This window comes from Lynx canadensis, chromosome E3, assembly GCF_007474595.2.
Source record: "Lynx canadensis isolate LIC74 chromosome E3, mLynCan4.pri.v2, whole genome shotgun sequence".
NCBI lineage: Eukaryota > Metazoa > Chordata > Mammalia > Carnivora > Felidae > Lynx > Lynx canadensis.
Window position 1 is genome coordinate 23233866 of NC_044318.1, and position 20519 is coordinate 23254384.

The 20519-nt window shown below is 54.8% G+C and overlaps 1 protein-coding gene across 3 annotated transcripts; it reads left to right on the forward strand.

The window, feature by feature from the left end:
- Positions 1-907: 907 nt before the first annotated feature.
- SEZ6L2 (seizure related 6 homolog like 2) lies at positions 908-19893 on the forward strand. Of its 3 annotated transcripts, none has more exons than XM_030301437.1 (18): positions 908-1651; positions 2616-2747; positions 3416-3715; positions 4046-4185; positions 4454-4655; positions 9273-9458; positions 10106-10274; positions 10905-11068; positions 13042-13242; positions 13716-13854; positions 14682-14878; positions 15019-15213; positions 17325-17516; positions 17600-17791; positions 18280-18318; positions 18497-18614; positions 18716-18837; positions 19314-19893. In XM_030301437.1, exons 1-17 carry the CDS (start codon positions 1573-1575, stop codon positions 18828-18830), a joined length of 2760 nt encoding a protein of 919 aa, XP_030157297.1. In that variant the 5' UTR covers positions 908-1572; the 3' UTR covers positions 18831-18837; positions 19314-19893. The 3 variants fall into 3 exon arrangements, with proteins under 3 accessions (XP_030157297.1, XP_030157298.1, XP_030157296.1); XM_030301436.1 differs by having other exon boundaries at positions 911-1651; positions 18741-18837; XM_030301438.1 differs by lacking the exon at positions 18280-18318 and having other exon boundaries at positions 910-1651; positions 18741-18837.
- The last annotated feature ends 626 nt before the right edge of the window (positions 19894-20519 follow it).

The window sequence follows — 20519 nt, forward strand, 5'->3', positions numbered from 1 at the left end:
CTCCCACTCACCCTGACGTCACCCATCCCCACAGTCCTCTCAGCTTAGCTACCCCCGCCCCCACCCAGTGGCAGCCGCATCTCAGCCGGGATGGGGGGAGGGGGGGGGTCGTCTCCGGATTTGCCTCCCCGCCCCGACGGGGCGCCACGTGGGGCGCAGGGGGCACTGTGCCAACCTCCAGCCGCCCCGCAATGCGAAAAGGAGGGGCGGGGGCTGAGGAGGGGCGTGGCAAGGCAAGGCAAGGGGCGGGCGCGCGGACTGATGGACAAGGCCGGCGCTCGCGGACTGAGGACAGGGACACTGCGGCCTGTCCATAGGTCTGCAGATCCCTTGACCAGTCGGCCTGTGACTCCCCTCCCCCTCCGCCTTCGCTAGAGCCGGCCCCCGGCGGGAGACTGATTGATAGCGAGGGTGGCTTCAGCCAATCGCCGGCGGCGCGGGGGGCCGGGCCCGCTCCGGCTGGGCCGAGAAGAGCTGTCCGCTGGCTGGTGGTGCTGAAAAGGGCGCCCCAGAGGCGTGGTGACAGAGGCCAGGAGAAAAAAAATCAAAGTTGAAGCTGCCTGGCCGCTGGCCGGGGTCGTGAATGTAAGAGAAGGGGTTTCCCCTCCCCAGATCCCGGCCTGTCGCCCCTGCGACTTCTCATAAACGTGTAAACTTGCCATTCTCCTGGAAGAGGGGAGCCCATTGCACATGAGCTGTAAAACAGAAAGGGAAGTCCTGTGGGGGGTGGGGGTCCTGGATGTGGGTAGGGGGCATACTGGGGAGCCGAGCAAGCGTGAACCCAGCTGTGCCGCCCCTCGGCACCCTGGGAAGAGGAGATTCAGATTCCAGATGTGCTGGAAAGGCTGGGGGAAGAGGTTGTAATTACAGCTAGGACCAGAGTTTCCTTTGCCTCCCCTAGGGGCCGCGGGAGTGAGGATTACGGTCTGGCTCATGTGGTCCCTCCTTCCTCCATCTGCACTTCCTCCTTCTCCCTCCCCCCTCCCCGTCGCCCCCAAATAAATCCCGGCCCCTCCCTTCGCCCGTCCCCAGGATCTGACGTGGGTTCGACACCTTTCTCAGCTTCTCCCTCCCGCAGCTCCTGTGCCCGAGCTTCGGCTCTCCAGGTTCCGCAACCCCCTCCCCTCCCCGCCAAGCCCCGCTAGAGCACAGTAGGGACCCTCCTGATCCTCGACCCCACCCCAGACCCCCTGAAGCTGTCTTGCCTCTCCCCACTCCTCCAGCTTGGGATCCAGCCAGCTGGGGGGACCCAGGCGCCCGAGCGAGAGGGTAACCCAAGCGACCCGGCCCCTTCGGCCTTCTTGGTCCCACCCCCTGCAGCCGGAGCCGCGCCCCCTCTCCCACAGACCCGAGAGCAGAAGACAGAGGAGATTGGGCAAGGAGGGGTGGGATCCAGGCGACCTCCAGCCCAATTCTGCCCCTCCATCCCAAGGGGCAGAGAAATTGTCTTTCTTGCTCCATGCTAGCAGGGAAAAAAAAATAAATAAGTAAAGGGAAAGATAAAAGGAGACGGAGGAAAGGTGACAGATTATTTAGGAGAGACGCAGAGGAGAGAAATCGGTGTGAGTCGCCATGGGGACTCCCAGGGTCCAGCACCCGCCGCCTCCCCAGCTGCTGTTCCTAATTCTGCTGAGCTGTCCCTGGATTCAGGGTAAGGACATGGGAGCGTGGGGGTAGGCCCGGGGAAGGTCCTCAGCTGGGTCTTCTGCCATCCTTTCTCTGAACATCCTGGGCTTTCTGAGCTTCTGGGGGAGGGGAGGGGTACAGCTGATGGGGAAGGGGCCAGCCAGGGCTTTCTCGCTGGTGCCTGGAGCCCTAACCCCCAATACTGAAGAGGTGGGGGAATGAATGAGGGGAGCTTTTACCAGAGCCAGGGGGGGTGTTAAATACAGGAAAAAGGGCTGGGGAAGTTGGGGGGATGTCTGCGGAGGCGGCATGAAGCATGCAGGGTACCTGGGTGGGACACGGAGGTGGTGGGAGAAACGCCAGGCACTGCACACACAAACGCTCTTGGACGAATGGACAAAGACAGATGAACAGAGGCAGTGCTCAGAGACCAGAGACCAAATATTCAGTCCTCTAATCTGACCCCTCGCCAGACTCCAGGGAAGCTGGCAGAGACTGCAGAGAGGGAGAGAGAGAGAGAGAGAGAGAGAGAGAGAGAGAGAGAGAGAGAAAGAGAGAGAGAGAAAGAGAGAGAGAGAAAGAGAGAGAGAGAGAACACCACACTGCAGAGACAGAAACCCAGAAAGAAAGCTGGGCACTGCGGAAGCAAGGGCTGGGAGGTACTGCCAGACCCTCTGCAGAGCTCCAGGGTTGGGGAAGAGCACCAGTGAGGGGAAAATGAAGGTAGCACTGTGGCCACGCTGCTGGCGCTGTCCAGGGTTCACTGAAGGCCCACTCAGCCTGGGGGGTGGGGGGAGAGGGGAAGGTGCAGGAGTGTGTGAGGCAGCTGGGAGCCCCTCCTCCAATCTTGGCTCTCAGCCCAGTCTGGGACCCTCTGAGCTCCTGCAGGCCCTGCTGACTGGGGAGAGGGGAAGAGCTCTGGAAAAGATCTTTCTGGAGAAGGAAAGAGTGTGGGGCAGTGGAAGGGCTCACACAACTTCATCTCCTAGGTCTGCCCCTGAAGGAAGAAGAGGTACTGCCAGAGCCCGGAAGTGAGGCCCCCACAGTAGCCTCCGAGGCTTTGGCCGAGCTGCTCCATGGGGCCCTGCTGAGGAGGGGTCCAGAGATGGGCTACCTGCCGGGTGAGGCCCCCAGAGTGGCACGAGTGGCATACAGAGAGGGAGGAAATAAACTCAGGGAGATGGGAACCCAAGCCAGTGACGTTCAGAGAGTGATGGTTAGAGCGTGTCAAAACTGGGCATAGACAGAGACCCAGGGAAGTCGAGACAGAATCATCAAGAGACAGAGCCAGACAGAAAAACAGACCATCAGAGAGAAACACAGATGGAAACTCAGAGAACCAGACTCGGAGGAACAGGGGGGAGAGAGACACAGAAAGAGAGAGAAATGCAGAGAGTAGCAGATTTAGACTCATAAAGTCAGAGAGCCACAGGAATACTAAACAGAGAAGAGTTCCAGAGAGAGCGAAAGAGAGAGAGAGGAGAGAGAAAGGGGTACACAGGAAGGGGAGCCGGATCTGAAAGGGGAGGCATGGAGAGGCTCAAGGAGACTGTCAGAGTGGAAGGACCTAGGCAGAGAGGTGGCCAGGGATGGGGGGTCAGGCTGTGGACGCCTTGGGAGGAGGCTCAAAGTTCGGGTGGGGAAGGGAGACGTGGGGGGGGGCCTGCACCTTGTGGGGGAGGTCTTTGGGGTTCAGTGGGGGAGCCCCCAGTTTCCCTCAGCCCTGCTCCCTACCCATGGCCCCCCAATTTGCTCCTTCTGTGCCCTGACTTCCGTTGCACTGTCCCAGGATCTGATCCAGACCCCACACTAGCCACCCCTCCAGCCGGCCAGACTCTTGCAGCGCCCTCCCTGCCACGGGCCACTGAGCCAGGGACAGGGCCTCTGACAACAGCCGTAACTCCTAAAGGGGGCAGGGGGGCAGGCCCCACCGCACCAGAGCTGCTGACCCCGCCCCCAGGAACTACGGCCCCGCCCCTTCCTGGCCCCGCCTCCCCAGGCCCACCCCTCGGGCCTGAGGGAGGAGAGGAGGAGACCACGACCACCATCATCACCACGACAACTGTTACCACCACGGTGACCAGCCCAGGTGAGGCGAGCGAAAGGGGATGGGGACAGTGTGCAGGAGTACGAATGTGGGAGAGGAGCGGGTGTGCAGGGGGAGAGGCTGCTGGGAACGTGTGGAAGAAGGGGTCTGGGCTTCCGCTCAGTAATAATAAAGGCTGGCATTCATATGCCCTTGCTATGTACCAGCACCTCTCTCTGTGTTTTATCTCCATTACGGTTGGGGAAGGGAGCACCGGATAAAGGTGGTGAGAGGGGTGCTGGGGCCAAGACAGGTGAGGACCCCCAGAGTTGCTTGGCTGGGGGGGCAAGAACACAGGGATTCTCCCAACTCCAGCCACTTGTATCTCTTCAGTTCTGTGTAATAACAACATCTCTGAGGGCGAAGGGCATGTGGAGTCTCCAGATTTGGGGAGTGCAGCCAGCCGCACCTTGGGGCTCCTGGACTGCACATACAGCATCCATGTCTACCCTGGCTACGGCATTGAGATCCAGGTAACTGGACTTTGAAGCCCCCAAGCCCTTTCCTCTAGGCCCAGGGGTGTGCACAAGTTTGGCCTGGGAACCAGAGAACCTGTTTCCTAACTGAAATGGGCCTGTTTTCCGAGGATCTCAAAGACTCTCCTAGAGTTCTATAATTTGACCGATGTCACAGTGATATTTGGCTGCCACACGCAAGGGAGGGGAAGGCAAGGGGTGGGGGACTTAGGGGTCACCCACCCTCACTGACTTGTCCCGGGGGGTCTGGGTCTGGCTTCTTTAGGTGCAGACGCTGAACCTGTCTCGGGAGGAGGAACTCCTGGTGCTGGCTGGTGGGGGGTCCCCAGGCCTGGCCCCCCGACTCCTGGCCAACTCCTCCATGCTGGGAGAAGGACAGGTCCTTAGGAGTCCAACCAACCGACTGCTCCTGCACTTCCAGAGTCCACGGGTCCCAAGGGGCGGTGGCTTCAGGATCCACTATCAGGGTGAGGAGTCTGGGGTGCTGGTGGAAGGGGAGGGGCCACACTGGGCACAAGGGACATCACCAGGAGCCTTTCCTCCTGGCTAGGACCCTGGGGGCAGAGCCCATAGAGGAGATCTACATACACTTATTTCACACACTCACAGACCTGTGTCTGGGTGTGCACACAGCCAGGTGGCAGTTCACCCATTCACTCGACAAATGTTTATTGAGCACCCGTTTCATACCGGCCCTGTGTTATCCCTGGAGGGAGAAATGAACAAGCTAGATGTAAATCATCAAGGAACTCAGAATCTAGGTAAAGAGATGGGCAAGTAATCAGGATGATTATAATTCAGTGAGATTCGGACCTATATCCCTATGATGAAGGAAACACAGGCAGAGGGAACAAATTTCAAAGGGACCTAAATTTCTCCTAAGGGATACAGGGACACCTTCTTGGAGGAGGTAACTAAGCTGGGAACTAAAAGATGAGCTACTAGGGGAAGGTGGGAGGTGGAGAAAGAGGCAAGTGTCCTGACGGATGAAAAAGCATGGCCTCCTTGAGGAGTTGAAGTGATTCAGCATGGAAGACAGAATTGTCTTAGCTGTGTGACCTGGGGCGAGTTTCTTAACCTTTCTGTGCCTCACTTCTCACCTGAAAAGTGGGGATCATAATACTTAGCTCATGGCATTATTAGGAAGATCAAATTAACTAATACATGTCAGGTGCTTAAAATAGTGTCTCGTACACAGTGAGAGCTCAGCAATGTCAGTTGTTGCTACAGAAAAACCCAGAAAGTGGTGGGTGGGAAGCAGGCTCTAAGAGACCAGACTGGGAGATAGGTTGGATTCAGATCATGAGGGGCCTTATCAGCTTCAGTAAGGAGTACAGATGACTTTATCCTGCAAGGGGCATGGAGACGGGTTGAGAGGTTTTAAGCAAGACAGTGACAGCCTCAGATTTGTGGCCTAGAAAGATCCTGCTGGGTGTGGGGGGCGTAAGAGGCACAACTGCATTCATGAGCAACCACCCACAGACAGCCTACAGACAGGTGGACATTGGTGCTCACCCGTGTGTACGGGAACCTTCCCACAGTGCAAGGGTATGTTCTAGCATACACGTGTGTATGAGGCAACAGTCCCAGCCCACTGTCCCATTCCGGACCCTGCTGCCATCTCCAAAGTCCCTGTGTTCCTTGGAAAACAGAGAGGGAACTATGTTTGGGGCCAATGTCCCCATTTACATCACCTCATGGCCTTGCCTGCCTCTTGTGTGCTCTGCTGCCCCCCGTTTCCCTTGTAGGCTTTATCCAGCTCACACAGCACCCGTACCCCTTCCTCACACCCTTTCGAGTTTCTCCTAGGGCTCTGCCCAGCCCCAGGGGCTCATGTGTGCAAGGTGGAGAGACCTATTCGCGGAGAACCCAGTGAGGTGGGGGCCATGTAACTGGTGGTCGGATCAGCAGGAAGCAAGGGCATGGCCCAGGGCCCGGGCCCAGGGCAGGACTTCCGATTTTACAAAATGGCTCCCCGCTGGCTCTCTTAAGCAGCCACTTCCCTAGGGCATTGAAAATAGGACTCTTTAGACTAAGTAGAACATTTGGGGAAGCAGGGCTATTGCATAAATTGGCCTTCATTACCTGCCTCGGTCTTCCCTGCTTTGCAGCTTCTCAGGGCACCTTTGGGACCGAGGCCCTGTTTAAGCGCTCCCCAGTCTGCACTAGCTGGGGCCTCTGGTCCAAAGTGGCCTCATTAGCTTCTCTGAAAGGCCAAAGGCTCCATCACTGCTCGCCCCAAGCCCAGCGAGCGTTCCCATTTACAAAACCCCTGCGCCAACTGTGGTTTCCTTTGCATCTCCCAGCACCCCCGAGAGTGACCCCCAGCTCTGAGAGGATGAAAGGTCAGATGGATGCTAAACCACCTGTAAGTTCATTGCAGAGTCAGCAGTCAGTCCCCAGCCCTGACTCTGAGGCATTCATTAATTGAGATGGAGTGGCAAGTGATTAAGCTTTTCTAAGTACTTTCTATGTGTCAGGTGCTTTGCGTGTTTCTTTCCTTTAACCTGAAGGCCAGTTGTCAATGATAGTGATTATTACTGCCATTTACAGGTGACAGGCCCTAGAGGTGACATCACCTGCTCAAGGTCATACAGCTAATAAGTCTCGGAGCTGGACCCAGAACTCAGGTCTGCCCGGTTCCAAATCCAGTGCTCTTGTGTATTGTTCCAAAAACCCTCTTCGCCGCCGCATCAGTGGACCAGTTAGGCTAGGCTTTGGGGAGACAAAATAAATAAGGCGTGGTTCTGTCTCATCATGGCAATAGACAGCAGTCAATGTGATGATAAGATTATGCAGGTGCATGTGAGGAGGCAAGAAAGAAACAAACTCAATTGGAAAGGGGAGGGGTGAGGAAGACTTCCTGGAAGAGGTGGTTCTTAAGTTACTCCTTGAGAAATGAAAAAGGGCGAGAAGAGGGCCTTGCAGGTGGGGGAAATGGTGTGAAAAGATACGGAAGTCACAAAATTACATTGTGTAGGATATACAGATTGCGGGTGCTAAGACCTGACGCTGGGAGTGTTGCGCTGGACACAGCTATGGAAGGCACTTGAATGTCAACCCAAAGCATTTGGACTTGATTCTGCTAACTGTGGAGAGTCATCAAGAGGCTAATATATACTTAAACCACTGTATTCTAGAAGGTTTTTGTGTTTATCTTCATAGACTGTGAACTCCCGAAGGGCAAAGCCTGGGGGCCCTTTTTGTCTCTCTGTGCCCAGCACCCAGCCAAGGAAATGCTTATTGAATTTTGAAGTAGGGAGAGACCAGGTCTCTGACAGAATCACTTAGGGCTGGAGAGTTAGCAAAAACAAAGGCCCAGGCAAACTGGTACCTTCCAAGCACGGTTACCCAGAGCCTACCCCTGCTACAGAGACCCAGCTTTGGTGCACCTCCACCTGGCAGCCCTTCTTGATGAACTGTGACTGGTCTGAAACAGACACACAGAACTGTGTCAGGACCAAATTTAGAGTCCATTGTTTACTACCAAGTCTCTTCCTTTCTTTTTCTTTGTTCCTTCCTTCCTTCCTTCCTTCCTTCTTTCCTTCTTTCCTCCTTCCTCCCTTCCTTCCTTTCCTTCCTATTTTCTTTCATTCTTTCGTTCTTTCTTTCTCTTATTTAATTAGTCTCTACACCCAACATGGGGCTCAAACTAATGACCCTGAGATCAAGAGTCGCATGCTCGTCTGACTAAGCCAGCCAGGCATCCCCAAAGTCACTTTCTATTTATTTCTCTCATAGGATTCCACAAGGTTTTCAGGAGGCTTTCAAAAAAGAACACAGCAAAATTAAATAAAATAAGAAGAAAATTGGTGCCAGGAAGTGCTTATTAAAGATGAAAAAATAGACGTGGATGGACAGGCCCTTGTTGCTAGGGACAAGCTTCGATCTGGTTCCGAGCGTCTTAGCAGCCAGCACAAAAAGAGAGATTGGATAGTTCTCACTGCAAGAGAGGAGGAGAGAAACAAAGGAAAGCAAAGCTTTCCCTAGCACTTCACTTTCACTGGAGGATTCATTTAGGGGGCACTGAGTATGAAGGTCTTTAATGACAAGATGGTCAAAGTTCCTAAAGGAGTTTCATGTGGCTCCTCTGGATGAAAGCTGAGGGAATCCTACCACCACGCGCCTCCGTGGAAGAGAGTCTGTATGTGTGTAGAAGGGAGAAAGCATAGGGGCGCCTGGGTGGCTCACTTGGTTAAGCCTCTGACTTTGGCTCAGGTCATGATCTCACGGTTCGTGGGTTTGAGCCCCGTGTCAGCACAGAGCCTGACGCCTGCTTCAGATTCTGTGTCCCCTTCTCTCTCTGCCCCTCCCCCACTCATGCTCTCTCTGTCTCAAAAATAAATAAAACATTTAAAAAAATGCTTTTAAAGGAGGGAGAAAACATGGTGAGGCACTTAGTAACCAATTTCTACATCTGGAAAACGTATCACAGCGCCTTGAGTCAGAGGTCCCCACCTCTGGGAAACAGGGAGGCTGCAGGGGGTGGTCAGACAGGTCTGGGGTGGATCCCAGTTAAAATTTGTGTCAAATACAGATTGGTCCTTCCCCTTCTTAGGCAGTATAGCTGTGTCAACTTAGATGAATCACTGAACTTCTCTGTGCCTCAGTTTCCTCTCCTGTAGAGTGGCAATAATAGGACCTCCTTTTGAAGGTTTCTGCGAGGATACATGTTAAGACACATGAAATACTTAGAAGGGCTACCTCAAAAGTGCTGCATAAACTCACCTTACCAGCTGAACAGGCTCTGGAAATACTATTTGTTATTATTAGAGCTGGATGGGTTCAGAGTGGTCAACTGATTTGCCCGAGGTCACACACCAAATATGTACCACAGTCAGAATGTCTTTGAATCTCAGATACTTCATCTCTAAAATGGAAGCCAAAGTGGGTAGATTACAAAGATTAGGGGAGATAAGAGACATTGAAGTTATCTCTTCATTAGACCAAGTAGCCATGTGAAAACTCCAGTAAGGAGCCAGTCTGTGCCTCCAGGGGGATGTGGAAAGGGGGAAGGAAGTGCTGGGTGATTGGTGAGAGTGGCCTGGAGAAAAGAGTCCTTCTCCCTGCTCTGCCTTATCCAGCCTATCTCCTGAGCTGTGGCTTCCCTCCCCGGCCAACCCATGGGGATGTGAGCGTGACAGACCTGCACCCTGGGGGTACTGCCACCTTCCACTGTGATTCGGGCTACCAGCTGCAGGGTGAGGAGACCCTTATCTGCCTCAATGGCACCCGGCCAGCCTGGAGTGGTGAACCCCCCAGCTGTATGGGTGAGTCTCCTGCATGCTAAGTGGGGCCTGTCCTGGGAGCCCCATTGGGAGGGTACTATCTTGGGCATCTCCATCTTTGGGGAACATCCATCTTGAAGTGGTTTCTGCCTAGAAGAGTCCCTATCCTGGTGTCTCCATCTGGAGCTCCTTACACTGAATGTCCCTATCCTCTGAGAATCTCCATTCTTGGGGGTCTCTATCTGGGGATGTCCTGCCTAGAGGGTTTCCATTTGGGGAGTCACCATTCTGGCTGCCTCTTCTCTTAGGGACTCCTCATCCTCAAGGAAACCATTCTTGAGGTCCATATCTAGAGGGTCTCTATCCTGGAGAGTCTTCATCCTGGTGATCCCGTCTGGAAGATTTTCCATTTGAGGGCTTCAATTTGGGGGATCCCCCATAATTCCAGATGCCAGGGTATCCACATCTGGAGAGTGTTCATATTATCAGGATTTCCATCCTAGGAGGTGTCCATTCTGGGGTTTCCTATTTTAGGGCTGGTTCCCTACCTGAGTGGTGGCCTGGAAATGTCCTGTCCTCTGCCGTGAGCCTGTAGGGCACCCTGAGGCCAGGTCCCAACCAAAGGTGTGGATGTAACAGCTCTGAAGACAGGAGGACAAGTCACCTTAACATATCCCCCCCCCCCACAGCATCCTGTGGTGGCACCATCCACAATGCTACGCTGGGCCGCATTGTGTCCCCTGAGCCTGGGGGAGCGGCAGGGCCCAACCTCACCTGCCGTTGGGTCATTGAAGCAGCTGAGGGACGCCGGCTTCACCTGCACTTCGAGAGGGTCTCACTGGATGAGGACAATGACCGGTGAGGATCTGCGCCTTGAGTCAGAGGTCCCCACCTCTGGGAAACAGGGAGGCTGCAGGGGGTGGTCAGACAGGTCTGGGGTGGATCCCAGTTAAAATTTGTGTCAAATACAGATTGGTCCTTCCCCTTCTTAGGCAGTATAGCTGTGTCAACTTAGATGAATCACTGAACTTCTCTGTGCCTCAGTTTCCTCTCCTGTAGAGTGGCAATAATAGGACCTCCTTTTGAAGGTTTCTGCGAGGATACATGTTAAGACACATGAAATACTTAGAAGGGTGCCTGGCCCACAGAGAGCACTGTAAATGTGCTTGGCATCCTCATCATCATTGGTACCCCCTCTATCTAACTGCTATCGCAGCTCTGCCACGAGTTGCTGTGTGATGTTGGGCAGGTTATTTACTCTTTCTGGGCCTCCGTGTCCTCATCTCTAAAGTAAGGAGTAATAAAGAGTACCCACTCAAGGGCTCTTGTGAAAATTAAATGAGACAAAATGTGTAACGGCTTAGAGTACTTGGCATGTAGTCGACCTTTGAAAATAATAGCTTGAAAATGAGTGAGGAGAGCCTGGCAAGAGGTGGGGCAGCTTCTGAGGGGAAACTGAGCTCCTGACGACCCTTCTGTCCATCTCAGGCTAATGGTGCGCTCAGGGGGCAGTCCCCTCTCCCCAGTCATCTATGACTCAGACATGGATGATGTCCCAGAGCGGGGTCTCATCAGTGATGCCCAGTCCCTGTATGTGGAGCTGCTCTCAGAGACACCTGCCAATCCCCTGCTGCTAAGCCTCCGATTTGAAGGTAACTGCCCTCCTCTCGGGGCCCCAACTCCTGCACTCTCTCCTCTTCCTGATGGCCAGGTACAGTCACAAGCACAAACACTGTCCCTGTTCATCTCTGTGTTTGGATCCCTGGAACCTAACTTGCTTTCCCACCCCAAAACTCTAAAAATCCCCTCTGATGGACCCCTTCTAATTCCTGAAGTGGCTTTTTCTCTTTAAGTTTCATATATGGCTGGCTCTAGATACACAGCCAAGAGTCCAATTACCTTAATCTCTCAGTTCTTTGCTCTGCGTTGGCTTCATTGTCAGGCTCTCATATGTGGTGGACCTAGCCGTTCTGACTGATAAACCACCAACTTAGTAAGTCAACCAGAAAGAGAAAGTATAGCACTTTCTCAGCAGAAATGCCAAGAAGGGCTCTCATTTCCCTGGCTTAGGTCATGTGCCTACGCCCGAGCCTCATTAAAGCTAGGGTCAGGTGGTGTTAGGATTGGCAGATCCACATCACATAACCATCCAGAGTTGGCCCCAACCGGACCTCATTGACCGGGGAGGCATGTATCCCAAAATGAAAAAAGGAGTGCTGTAAACAGAAGAAGGGGGACCGGATGCTGGACAGGTAGAAACAAGGAGGTCAGCCGACCATGGGAGAAGAGGTGTTTGAACACCTTTACAGGATAGAGAGAATTTTGAGAGTCTCATACTCTACCTACTGGCCAGGCTCTGGGATAGAGAGAATTTTAAAAGTGGGAGATTAGGGGCACCTGGGTGGCTCAGTTGGTTAAGGGTCTGACTTGGTTTCCACTCTGGTCATGATCTCATGGTTCGTGAGTTGGAGCATTGAGTGGTGTTCTGTGCTGACAGTGTGGAACCTGCTTGGGATTCTCTCTCTCCCTTACTCTGCCTCTCCCCCACTCATTCTCTCTCAAAATAAATAAATAAACTTAAAAAAATAAATAAATAAAAGAGGGAGATTAGGGATGAGCATCTCAGGTGAAAGGAACAGTGTGAGCAATAGTAAAGAGTCATAGAAAGGCCTGGTATGTTTGGGAAACAGGAAATTTCAGTGTGACTGGAGCAGAGGATTTGTGCAAACAGTAGCAGGAGAGAGATAAAGAAAATGAAATGCTCAGAGATGGGAGGGGCTGGTCTCTGGTATGAATCAAGGGAGAAATGGAATTGGCACTGGGCCCTGATGGGTGCATAGGATTTGGACATGACACTTAACCTCATCGGGTTAAATAACAGTAAACTACAACAGTGGATCTAAAAAATAATTTGCATTTTGTCTTTGAAAATGTGAAAAGAGTTCCAGGTTTAAGGCCTGCCTCCCTAGTTGTGGGTCATTGCTGTTCCATGAGCTTCAGATTCCTCTTCACGTATAGTTTTGCAGCTAAGATATGATCACGTGGGCCAAAACTAAAATGCTCTCCAAATGTTTATTTTTGCTGACTTAGTCCAAAATCAAAATTGCGTAGCTTCTGCATTCACTGCACTTTTGGATTCTAGCCACAGCATGGATGATCAGGGGTAATCAGAATCTGTTATTTTTGAGGGGAGAACACACTTACATGAGCCAGTTCTCCAAAGGCACCCTTTCCTCTCCCTCCTCTGCAGTTTCTAAAACCAAGTGTCTCTAGCTGGGAATCAAGCCATGTGAGTCTGAGACCTGATTCTGCCACTGCCCTAGTGTATGACACTGGGAAAGTGACATTTTGTCCTTGGACCTCAGTTTCCTCATCTGTAGAATGGGAGCTGGGATTTGACTAGCCTAGCAGTTTTCCTCCAGAGGCCAGGAAGGTAACAGAAATGTGTAAATGAGAAGTGTTAGGGTTTGGAGGAGACTGGAGAGTGAAAGTTAATCCCTAAGCATTCCATTGTAAACAGACCACGGAATGGCCAAACGACACTTGAATTCAGCCTAAGTCCCCCCAGTCTGAGACCTCTGAGACCTATCTTAATGCTTAATTTCTGTGACTGACTCCTCTCTAGCCTTTGAAGAAGATCGCTGTTTCGCCCCCTTCCTGGCACATGGCAATGTCACCACCACGGACCCTGAGTACCGCCCAGGGGCACTGGCTACCTTCTCGTGCCTCCCAGGATATGCCCTAGAGCCCCCGGGCCCCCCCAATGCCATTGAATGTGTGGATCCCACAGAGCCCCACTGGAACGACACAGAGCCAGCCTGCAAGGGTGAGCCCTCGACATCGCCAGGAGGTCCTTCAGTCTACAGACTCCCCCCGGGCTGGGAATCTTAGGAAGGCCATTCAGGGGGGAGACTTGCCTCTCCAAACCTAATAAACCCAGGCCTTGGGCAAATCCCTGTCCCTTTCAGAAATAGTCTTCTTAACTAAATAACTGGTGGGTTTGTTACAAAACTTAGGGGTCACAACCCAAATGTCTTGAAGAGCTAGAAATAGAACTAAGTTATGGGTTGGGGGGGTAATGCATAGGCTGGAGCATGGGCAGGGCTAATTGAGAGCAGGGCTGGGGATTGGGTACAACAGGACTGGGTACATCGAGAAACAGGTGTCTTAATAGATAACAGGAAACCTGTGAGGTGGTCTAGTGCATGCAGTTGGGAGCGGTGAGGTCTGTGGTGAACTGGAGACCGCCCTCCCACCTGGGTTCTGAATCTGACGACCCCCCCCCCCCTTCCACCCTAGCCATGTGTGGAGGGGAGCTGTCAGAGGCAGCTGGTGTGGTCCTCTCTCCTGACTGGCCCCAGAGCTATAGCCCCGGCCAGGACTGCGTGTGGGGCCTACATGTCCAAGAAGAGAAGCGAATCTTGCTCCAAGTGGAGATGTACGTTTGGGTGCTGCAGGGGTGCGGCGGGCGTGGGTCGGTGAAGTGTGGTATGACAGCCTAGCCTGCATTCTGAGCCTGGCCGGCTTGCACGTCTACACGAGATTTGGTGAATATACGATCTAATGAAAGAGGCAACTAAGGGTTCAGGATGGGGGAGTGCGTTGTCGGGTAGACCTAGGTACAAATTATTAGCCAGGCGATTTTGGACAAGGAAATGGGCTACTGCAGTCTTCTGCGGCTGGGGGGGGGGGTAATAGTGAACAGGGGGCTCTGGCCTGGAGTCTCCCACTCTTTGGCTGTTTCTGAGGCCGCCCCTGGAGTAACTTCCAGGGGCCCAGGCCCAAGCTATTGTTATCACCACCAGCACCAGAGGTGGGTGTGGGTGTGAGGAGAATCCAGTGAGCTGATTTGGTGTGAGGTGGTCACGTGACGAACCAGAAGCGGGCCTGCAGATACTCCGGTGGGGCCTGGAGTTGGGCTGGTGGTAAATGAACAGGGCCTGTGATTGGTCAGGGCGGGGCTTGTGCGAGACTGTGGCTCACCGCGTGATGGAGGAGGGACCAGAGAGTGCGAGGTCGCAAGGAGTTGGACTGGGAATGGGGAAGCAGGAACTGGGAAGAGCCACAGAACAGGTGGAACCTGGAGTGGTTAGCACAGAGAAGCCCCAAATTGGTCAAAAGGCGGGGCCGGGCCTGGGATGGAAGAATGTGGGCAGGGCTGGAGAGTAGGTAGGGTTACTAATGAACTGAGTTAGGGATTGGGCAGAACCGGATAGGAGGGGCCGATCATAACCCAGCCCCCTTATCTGGTCCCACTCCCCGCAGCCTGAATGTGCGCGAAGGGGACATGCTGACACTGTTCGACGGGGACGGTCCCAGCGCCCGAGTCCTGGCCCAGCTGCGGGGACCCCAACCGCGCCGCCGCCTCCTCTCCTCTGGCCCCGACCTCACGCTGCAGTTCCAGGCACCGCCAGGGCCCCCAAACCCGGGCCTGGGGCAGGGTTTCGTGTTGCACTTCAAAGGTACCGAGGTCTAAGGTCCTGAAATGGGCAGGGGTCCGGCAGGCCAGAGATCGCGGGAGGAGCGCGAGGTCCCCGAGGCTGGAAGGGCTCCCCGAGTCATTCGCAGGGCAGCATCCAAACTCTCTGTCTTTCCCCTGCAGAGGTCCCGAGGAACGACACGTGCCCCGAGCTGCCACCCCCGGAGTGGGGCTGGAGGACGGCCTCCCACGGGGACCTGATCCGGGGCACCGTGCTTACTTACCAGTGCGAGCCTGGCTACGAGCTCCTCGGCTCCGACATTCTCACCTGCCAGTGGGACCTGTCCTGGAGCGCAGCGCCGCCCGCCTGCCAAAAGAGTGAGCTCGGGCTCCGCCCACATCTCTCGTGGCCCCGCCCCTCCCCATCTGGGTTTCGCGGCTCAGCTCGGGCGCCGCCAGACCCGTCTGCGTCCCGCTTCGGTCCCTGTGTGTCCCCGCCCCTATCCCGGCCGCGTTTCATCCCTTCGTTCTGGATTCTGCCCAGATCTTGCTCAGGCCCCGTCCCCCTTTCCCTTTGGGGTCAATTCCTCCGATCCTCGGTGTCCCAAAACTGTCCCCTCTGGACCCACTCTCATCTCCGGGCGGCATCCCTCAAGTGCACTGTTCTGGGCTCTGACCCCGCGTGCCCTGGGTCTAGCCTCACCTTTTCGCGGCCCCGCCCCACAGCCTACTGGCCCCGCCTCTGCTGAGGCCGAGTTCCACCCCTCCCGGCCTTCCCGGTCAGTTCTCGGCTCCCACTCGCTCTTTTCGTTCTAGACCCTGCTCCAGTCTCTCAGTCCCTAACCTTTGACCTTACGGGGAGTCACTGTACTAGGGCCGAGGCTGGTCAGAGAATTCGGTTTATTTTAATGCAGTCTTTGAAGCCCCATGCGGGGTTAGGGTTATGCAGAGGGTCTGGGGTCCCTCCCGACCCTGGCGGAGCTCACAGTCCAGGAGGGGGACAGACGCTTAAATAACTCAGAATATTGCACAGTGGTAACTGCGGGATGATTTGGGGCAAAGTGCTTAACATCTCTGAGCCTTGGCTGCCTCACCGGTGAAATAGGAAAAGGGGCTGTGAAGAGCAAATCAAGTTCACACAGCGCGCGTGTCAGCAGTAAGTAGTAGCTGCTATAAATATGAAGAAGGGAAGGGAAGGGGGGGTCATTGTTCCAGTGATGGGACAGGAGATTTCGCAGAGGAGGTGACATTTAAAGGAGCTGGGAGTGTTTATCTCTTAGAATAGCAGAAAGGGGTGGTTGCTGTCATTTTCTTCAAATTTGGGGAAGCCGGGCACGAGGACATGGGATGGGAGGTCTTCTACCTGGTCCTTGGGGGCAACGGTGGGCCCGATGAGGTTAAGTTCAGGAAGGCAGATTTGGGCTGCGCACAAGGAAAATGTTCTGGATAACGCAGCTCCCCATCTCTGGAAGGATTCACAGGATGTCCAGTCTGAAACCCAGACAGGACAGGACAGGACAGGGACAGAGACAGGAAGGGACGGAGGCAGGACCCAGAGGGGATAGGGGACAGGGGATAGGGCCTGGCCAAGGCAGCACATTGAGCCTGAAGCTGAGCTGAGACTCAAGTCTCCGAATCTCAGCCCAGTGTTATGGGGCTGTGACCTGGCTGAATGGCCACGGACCAGTTATTTGACCGCCTTGAGCCCTGGGAGACACGTGGGCTTTTCGGGACCATCAGGGTATAGGATACCGTGGATGTAAAACATTTAACAGGGTGCCTTGTGCAGGTCTAAGTACAAGAAATGGCTATGATTGTTACTTCCTGCAAATAAGTAAGCACCTGCAGGGCGGGCTGTAGGAGCGCACAAGGGGCTGGGAAGGACAGTGATGAGCTGAGCAGGAGGGCTCTAAAGAGGACAGCTGCTGGACCGCCTGGGTGGCTCAGTCGGTTAAGTGTCCGACTTTGGCTCACATCATGATCTCACAGTTCGTGAGTTCGAGCCCCACACTGGGTTCTCTGCTGTCAGCACAGAGCCTGCTTTGGATCCTCTGTTCGTCTCTCTCTCTGCCTGCTCCTCCCCGGCTCATGCTCCCCCTCTCTCCCCCCTTCCCCTGCCCCCCTGTCTCTCTCTCTCCCTCTCTCTCTCAAAAATAAAATTAAAGAGAGCAGCTGCTGTCCCGCTCAAGATCCACCATGCAGGGCTGGCAGTGCTGGAGTGTAGCTGGTCTGCTCTGGTACAGGGGCCACGATATTTCAAATTTCACCCTAGGGTGAGGGCCTGGGTTGCCTCCACCACTCTTTTCTGGAAGAAGCCTGAAACCTAAAATGCATGGGGGTTTAGGGCTTTCCAACTTCTGATCTCTTCATTCAGAGGAAATGGGGGGGGGGGCTTGCCTAGAGGGAAGACGGCCCACGGCTCAGCCCTAAGCTTTCTGGGAGATCCTTTAAGGGCCGAGTTCCCCCTGACCTTGCCCTCCTGCCAACAGTCATGACTTGTGCCGACCCTGGTGAGATCACCAATGGGCACCGTACCACCTCGGACGCTGGCTTCCCTGTTGGCTCCCACGTCCAGTACCGCTGTCTGCCCGGGTACAGCCTGGAGGGGGCGGCCGTACTCACCTGCTACAGCCGGGACACAGGCACACCCAAGTGGAGCGACCGGGTCCCCAAGTGTGCCTGTGAGTCTGGGGACACCCTGGGAAGGGTGGCTGGGTGGCCTGCTCAGCAGCGAGCCGGCCTGTGACTGACATGTGCCCTGCAGTGAAGTATGAGCCGTGCCTGAACCCAGGGGTGCCAGAGAATGGCTATCAGACGTTGTATAAACATCACTACCAGGCGGGCGAGTCTCTGCGCTTCTTCTGCTATGAGGGCTTTGAGCTCATCGGCGAGGTCACCATCACCTGTGTGCCCGGCCACCCCTCCCAGTGGACCAGCCAGCCCCCACTCTGCAAAGGTGCCTGGGCAGACAGGGCCGGAGGGGGCGCAGCAGTGTCTGGGGAGTGACAGGGCTGGGAAAGTCAGGAAGCGAGTCTGAGGCCAGCGGTTAACCCTGCCGAGCTCCCCCTTCACCTACGGAGGGCTCTGATCCTCACGGGTATTACAGAATTGTCCTGAAGGATGATGGAGCAGAGGGGGCTTTGGCTTGGAAGTCCCGTGCCCTCTGGAGCAGTCTCCACTTCCCTACTTTTGACAAATTCCACAGACCTGATTCATTTAGACTGCCCAAGAAGGCTGAACTTTTAGGGGTCTGGAGAAGGAGGAAGAAGGCCCTGCCCTGACTACTCCTGCCACGCCCCCGCCAAGGGAAGGATAAAGTTTAGGGTGAGCAGAGGGCAGAGAGACCCAGGCTGTCCAGCCCAGCCCCCCTGGGCTCCCGGCCTCTACCCAGCCTCCTCCCCTCCCTGGCTCAGACCCCGTCCCCTCCCCCTCCTCTCCCTGCAGTGGCCTATGAGGAGCTCCTGGACAACCGAAAACTGGAAGGTCAGTGAGGGCACAGGTGGAGAACCAGGCCTGGCCGAGTCGGGGGGGCAAGGCAGAGGCCGGGGGCAGGAGGCCAGGCCCCGGAGGGGTGAGGCCCAGGGTTCGAGGCCCAGGGCAGGAGGCTGGGAGAGCCCAGGGCTGGGCCCAGCCCCAGCTCACTGGCCTCTCTTCTCCCCAGTGACCCAGACCACAGATCCGTCGCGTCAGCTGGAGGGTGGGAACCTGGCTTTGGCTATCCTGCTGCCCCTAGGTTTGGTCATTGTCCTCGGCAGCGGCGTCTACATATACTACACCAAGTAAGTACCCTACTCGGGAAGCTTCGAGCCAGGGCAGACATCCTGCCTGCCTGGCACAGACGCCTGGGTGAGGGGGGGTTGGGGGCTCACCTCTCGATAAGCCCCTCTATCTCCTCCCTTCCCCAGGCTACAGGGAAAATCCCTCTTCGGCTTCTCGGGCTCCCATTCCTACAGCCCCATCACTGTGGAGTCAGACTTCAGCAATCCACTGTATGAAGCTGGGGTGAGCCCTTCCCCTGCCCCCGGAGCGCCACACCTCTCAGCTCCCCCAGGACTCCATAACCTTCTCTCAAAGTCTCTGTAATACCTGTCTGGGGAATTTCAACCTCAGCTGCCTACCAAGGCCACGCCAATGAACAAAGCAAGTCAGGTGTGAACAATAGAGGGTGGTGAGGACTGTGGCTAAATGGAGACCTTGCACCCCATCGGGTCCGTAGTGGAGACTCGGGCGCAGTTGCCAGATCTTCCAGTTGTTCGAGACAATCCAGAAACTCTGATTTTGTATGTGATTTTAAGATACTATAAGATAAACCGAACATCCCCTGGCTGTTCCCACCCCCTGGCTCCCAAACGTCGCGATCGGTGTTATTTGTAAAAAGCCCACGGTCTCTCCCCTTCCTTGTGGGTGCCTCCTCTCACTTTGTTCCCTCCTCCATCCCCCTCCCACTCCAGCAACTGATCCCACCTCTCTGTCTCCAGGATACACGGGAGTATGAAGTTTCCATCTGAACCCCAAGACTAAGGCCGCAGGACCCAGGACGCCCCTCCCCTCCCCCTCCTGGGCAGGGAGGAGTACAGGACCTTGCCTCTGGCTCCCCTTCTCCCTGATGTGTAAATAGTCTCCTGGTCCCACGAGGGGGCTTTGATGGCCCTTGGGGACCCTACAGTAAATAAACCAGCATCCTGCCGCCCAAGCCTCCTCTTCTCAGTTGCCAAACAAGGGGCCTGCCCCTCCCCTCTGGCCCTACTGGCTTTTGGACCCTGGGAGGGGAACTCGGCCCCCCGCAACTCCTGGGACCCCTCCAGCCCAGGGCAACCCCCCCCCCCCGCCCCCTGCCAAAGGACTGCCTGAGAGCTCTGCATTCCCTTGGCCGTGAAGCCTCTTCCCAGACGCTCTGGCCCCAGGCCTAACCCCTGGGCTCTGGAGAGTCACAGGAAGAGAGATGTAGGGGGAAAACAGGGACAAGGCCCCTACCCACTTCATGCCGTCTCCCAGCCCACAATCTCCCCGCCTTTGCTTATGGATTTTTGTTTTTGAGCAATAAACAGAAAACCACCATTTGTAACTGGGCTGGTGGGGCGTGGGAAGGTGGGTCACAGAGTGCTGGACACAGTGACGGTGGCCCATCTGGAGAGAGGCCTGGGGAAAGGGGAACAATTTGGAAAAAAGATGGCGTTCCAAGACTGGGCACAGGGCAATGTCAAGGGGGGCTGGCTAGGGGTCAAAAAGCCTGGCTTTCGTCTCACCCTCTGTGGAAGCTGAGCCCCCTCTGGGCCTCAGCTGTCTCTCCGCCAGGGCTTGGTGCTTCTAGGCTCGTATAGAAGCACCTAGTCAGGAGATGGCGGACAGTAGGCAGGAGGCAAACAGCTTTCCATTTGTTTCATAACCAGTGTACCTAAAATGCAAGCTCCTTTTGAGAGCTTTTGTATCCATCCAAGTATACCATTCTTTTGTCCCCTAATCTGCTGTTACACGTCTACTAAGGAAGGGTCAAATTTGTAGCATTTCACAAAGAATGAGCTTGTTTTTTACCCTGTGGGCTTCCTTTTCCGGCATATCCACTTTTGAACATTATAAGGAATTTGTAGCCCATTTGTCTAAAGAGTCTCCGAATTAATTGAATTTCACTTAATTCAGATTTTTATATTTAAATATAATTAAACACTCTTAGGACACTCGAAAGG

Coding starts and splice junctions, on each gene's coding strand:
- SEZ6L2 (XM_030301436.1), top strand. CDS start 1,573: ATGGGGACTCCCAGGGTCCAGCACCCGCCGCCTCCCCAGCTGCTGTTC. Junction 13,243..13,715: donor CACAGAGCCAGCCTGCAAGG/GTGAGCCCTCGA, acceptor CTTCCACCCTAG/CCATGTGTGGAGGGGAGCTG. Junction 18,838..19,313: donor ATCCACTGTATGAAGCTGGG/GTGAGCCCTTCC, acceptor CTCTGTCTCCAG/GATACACGGGAGTATGAAGT.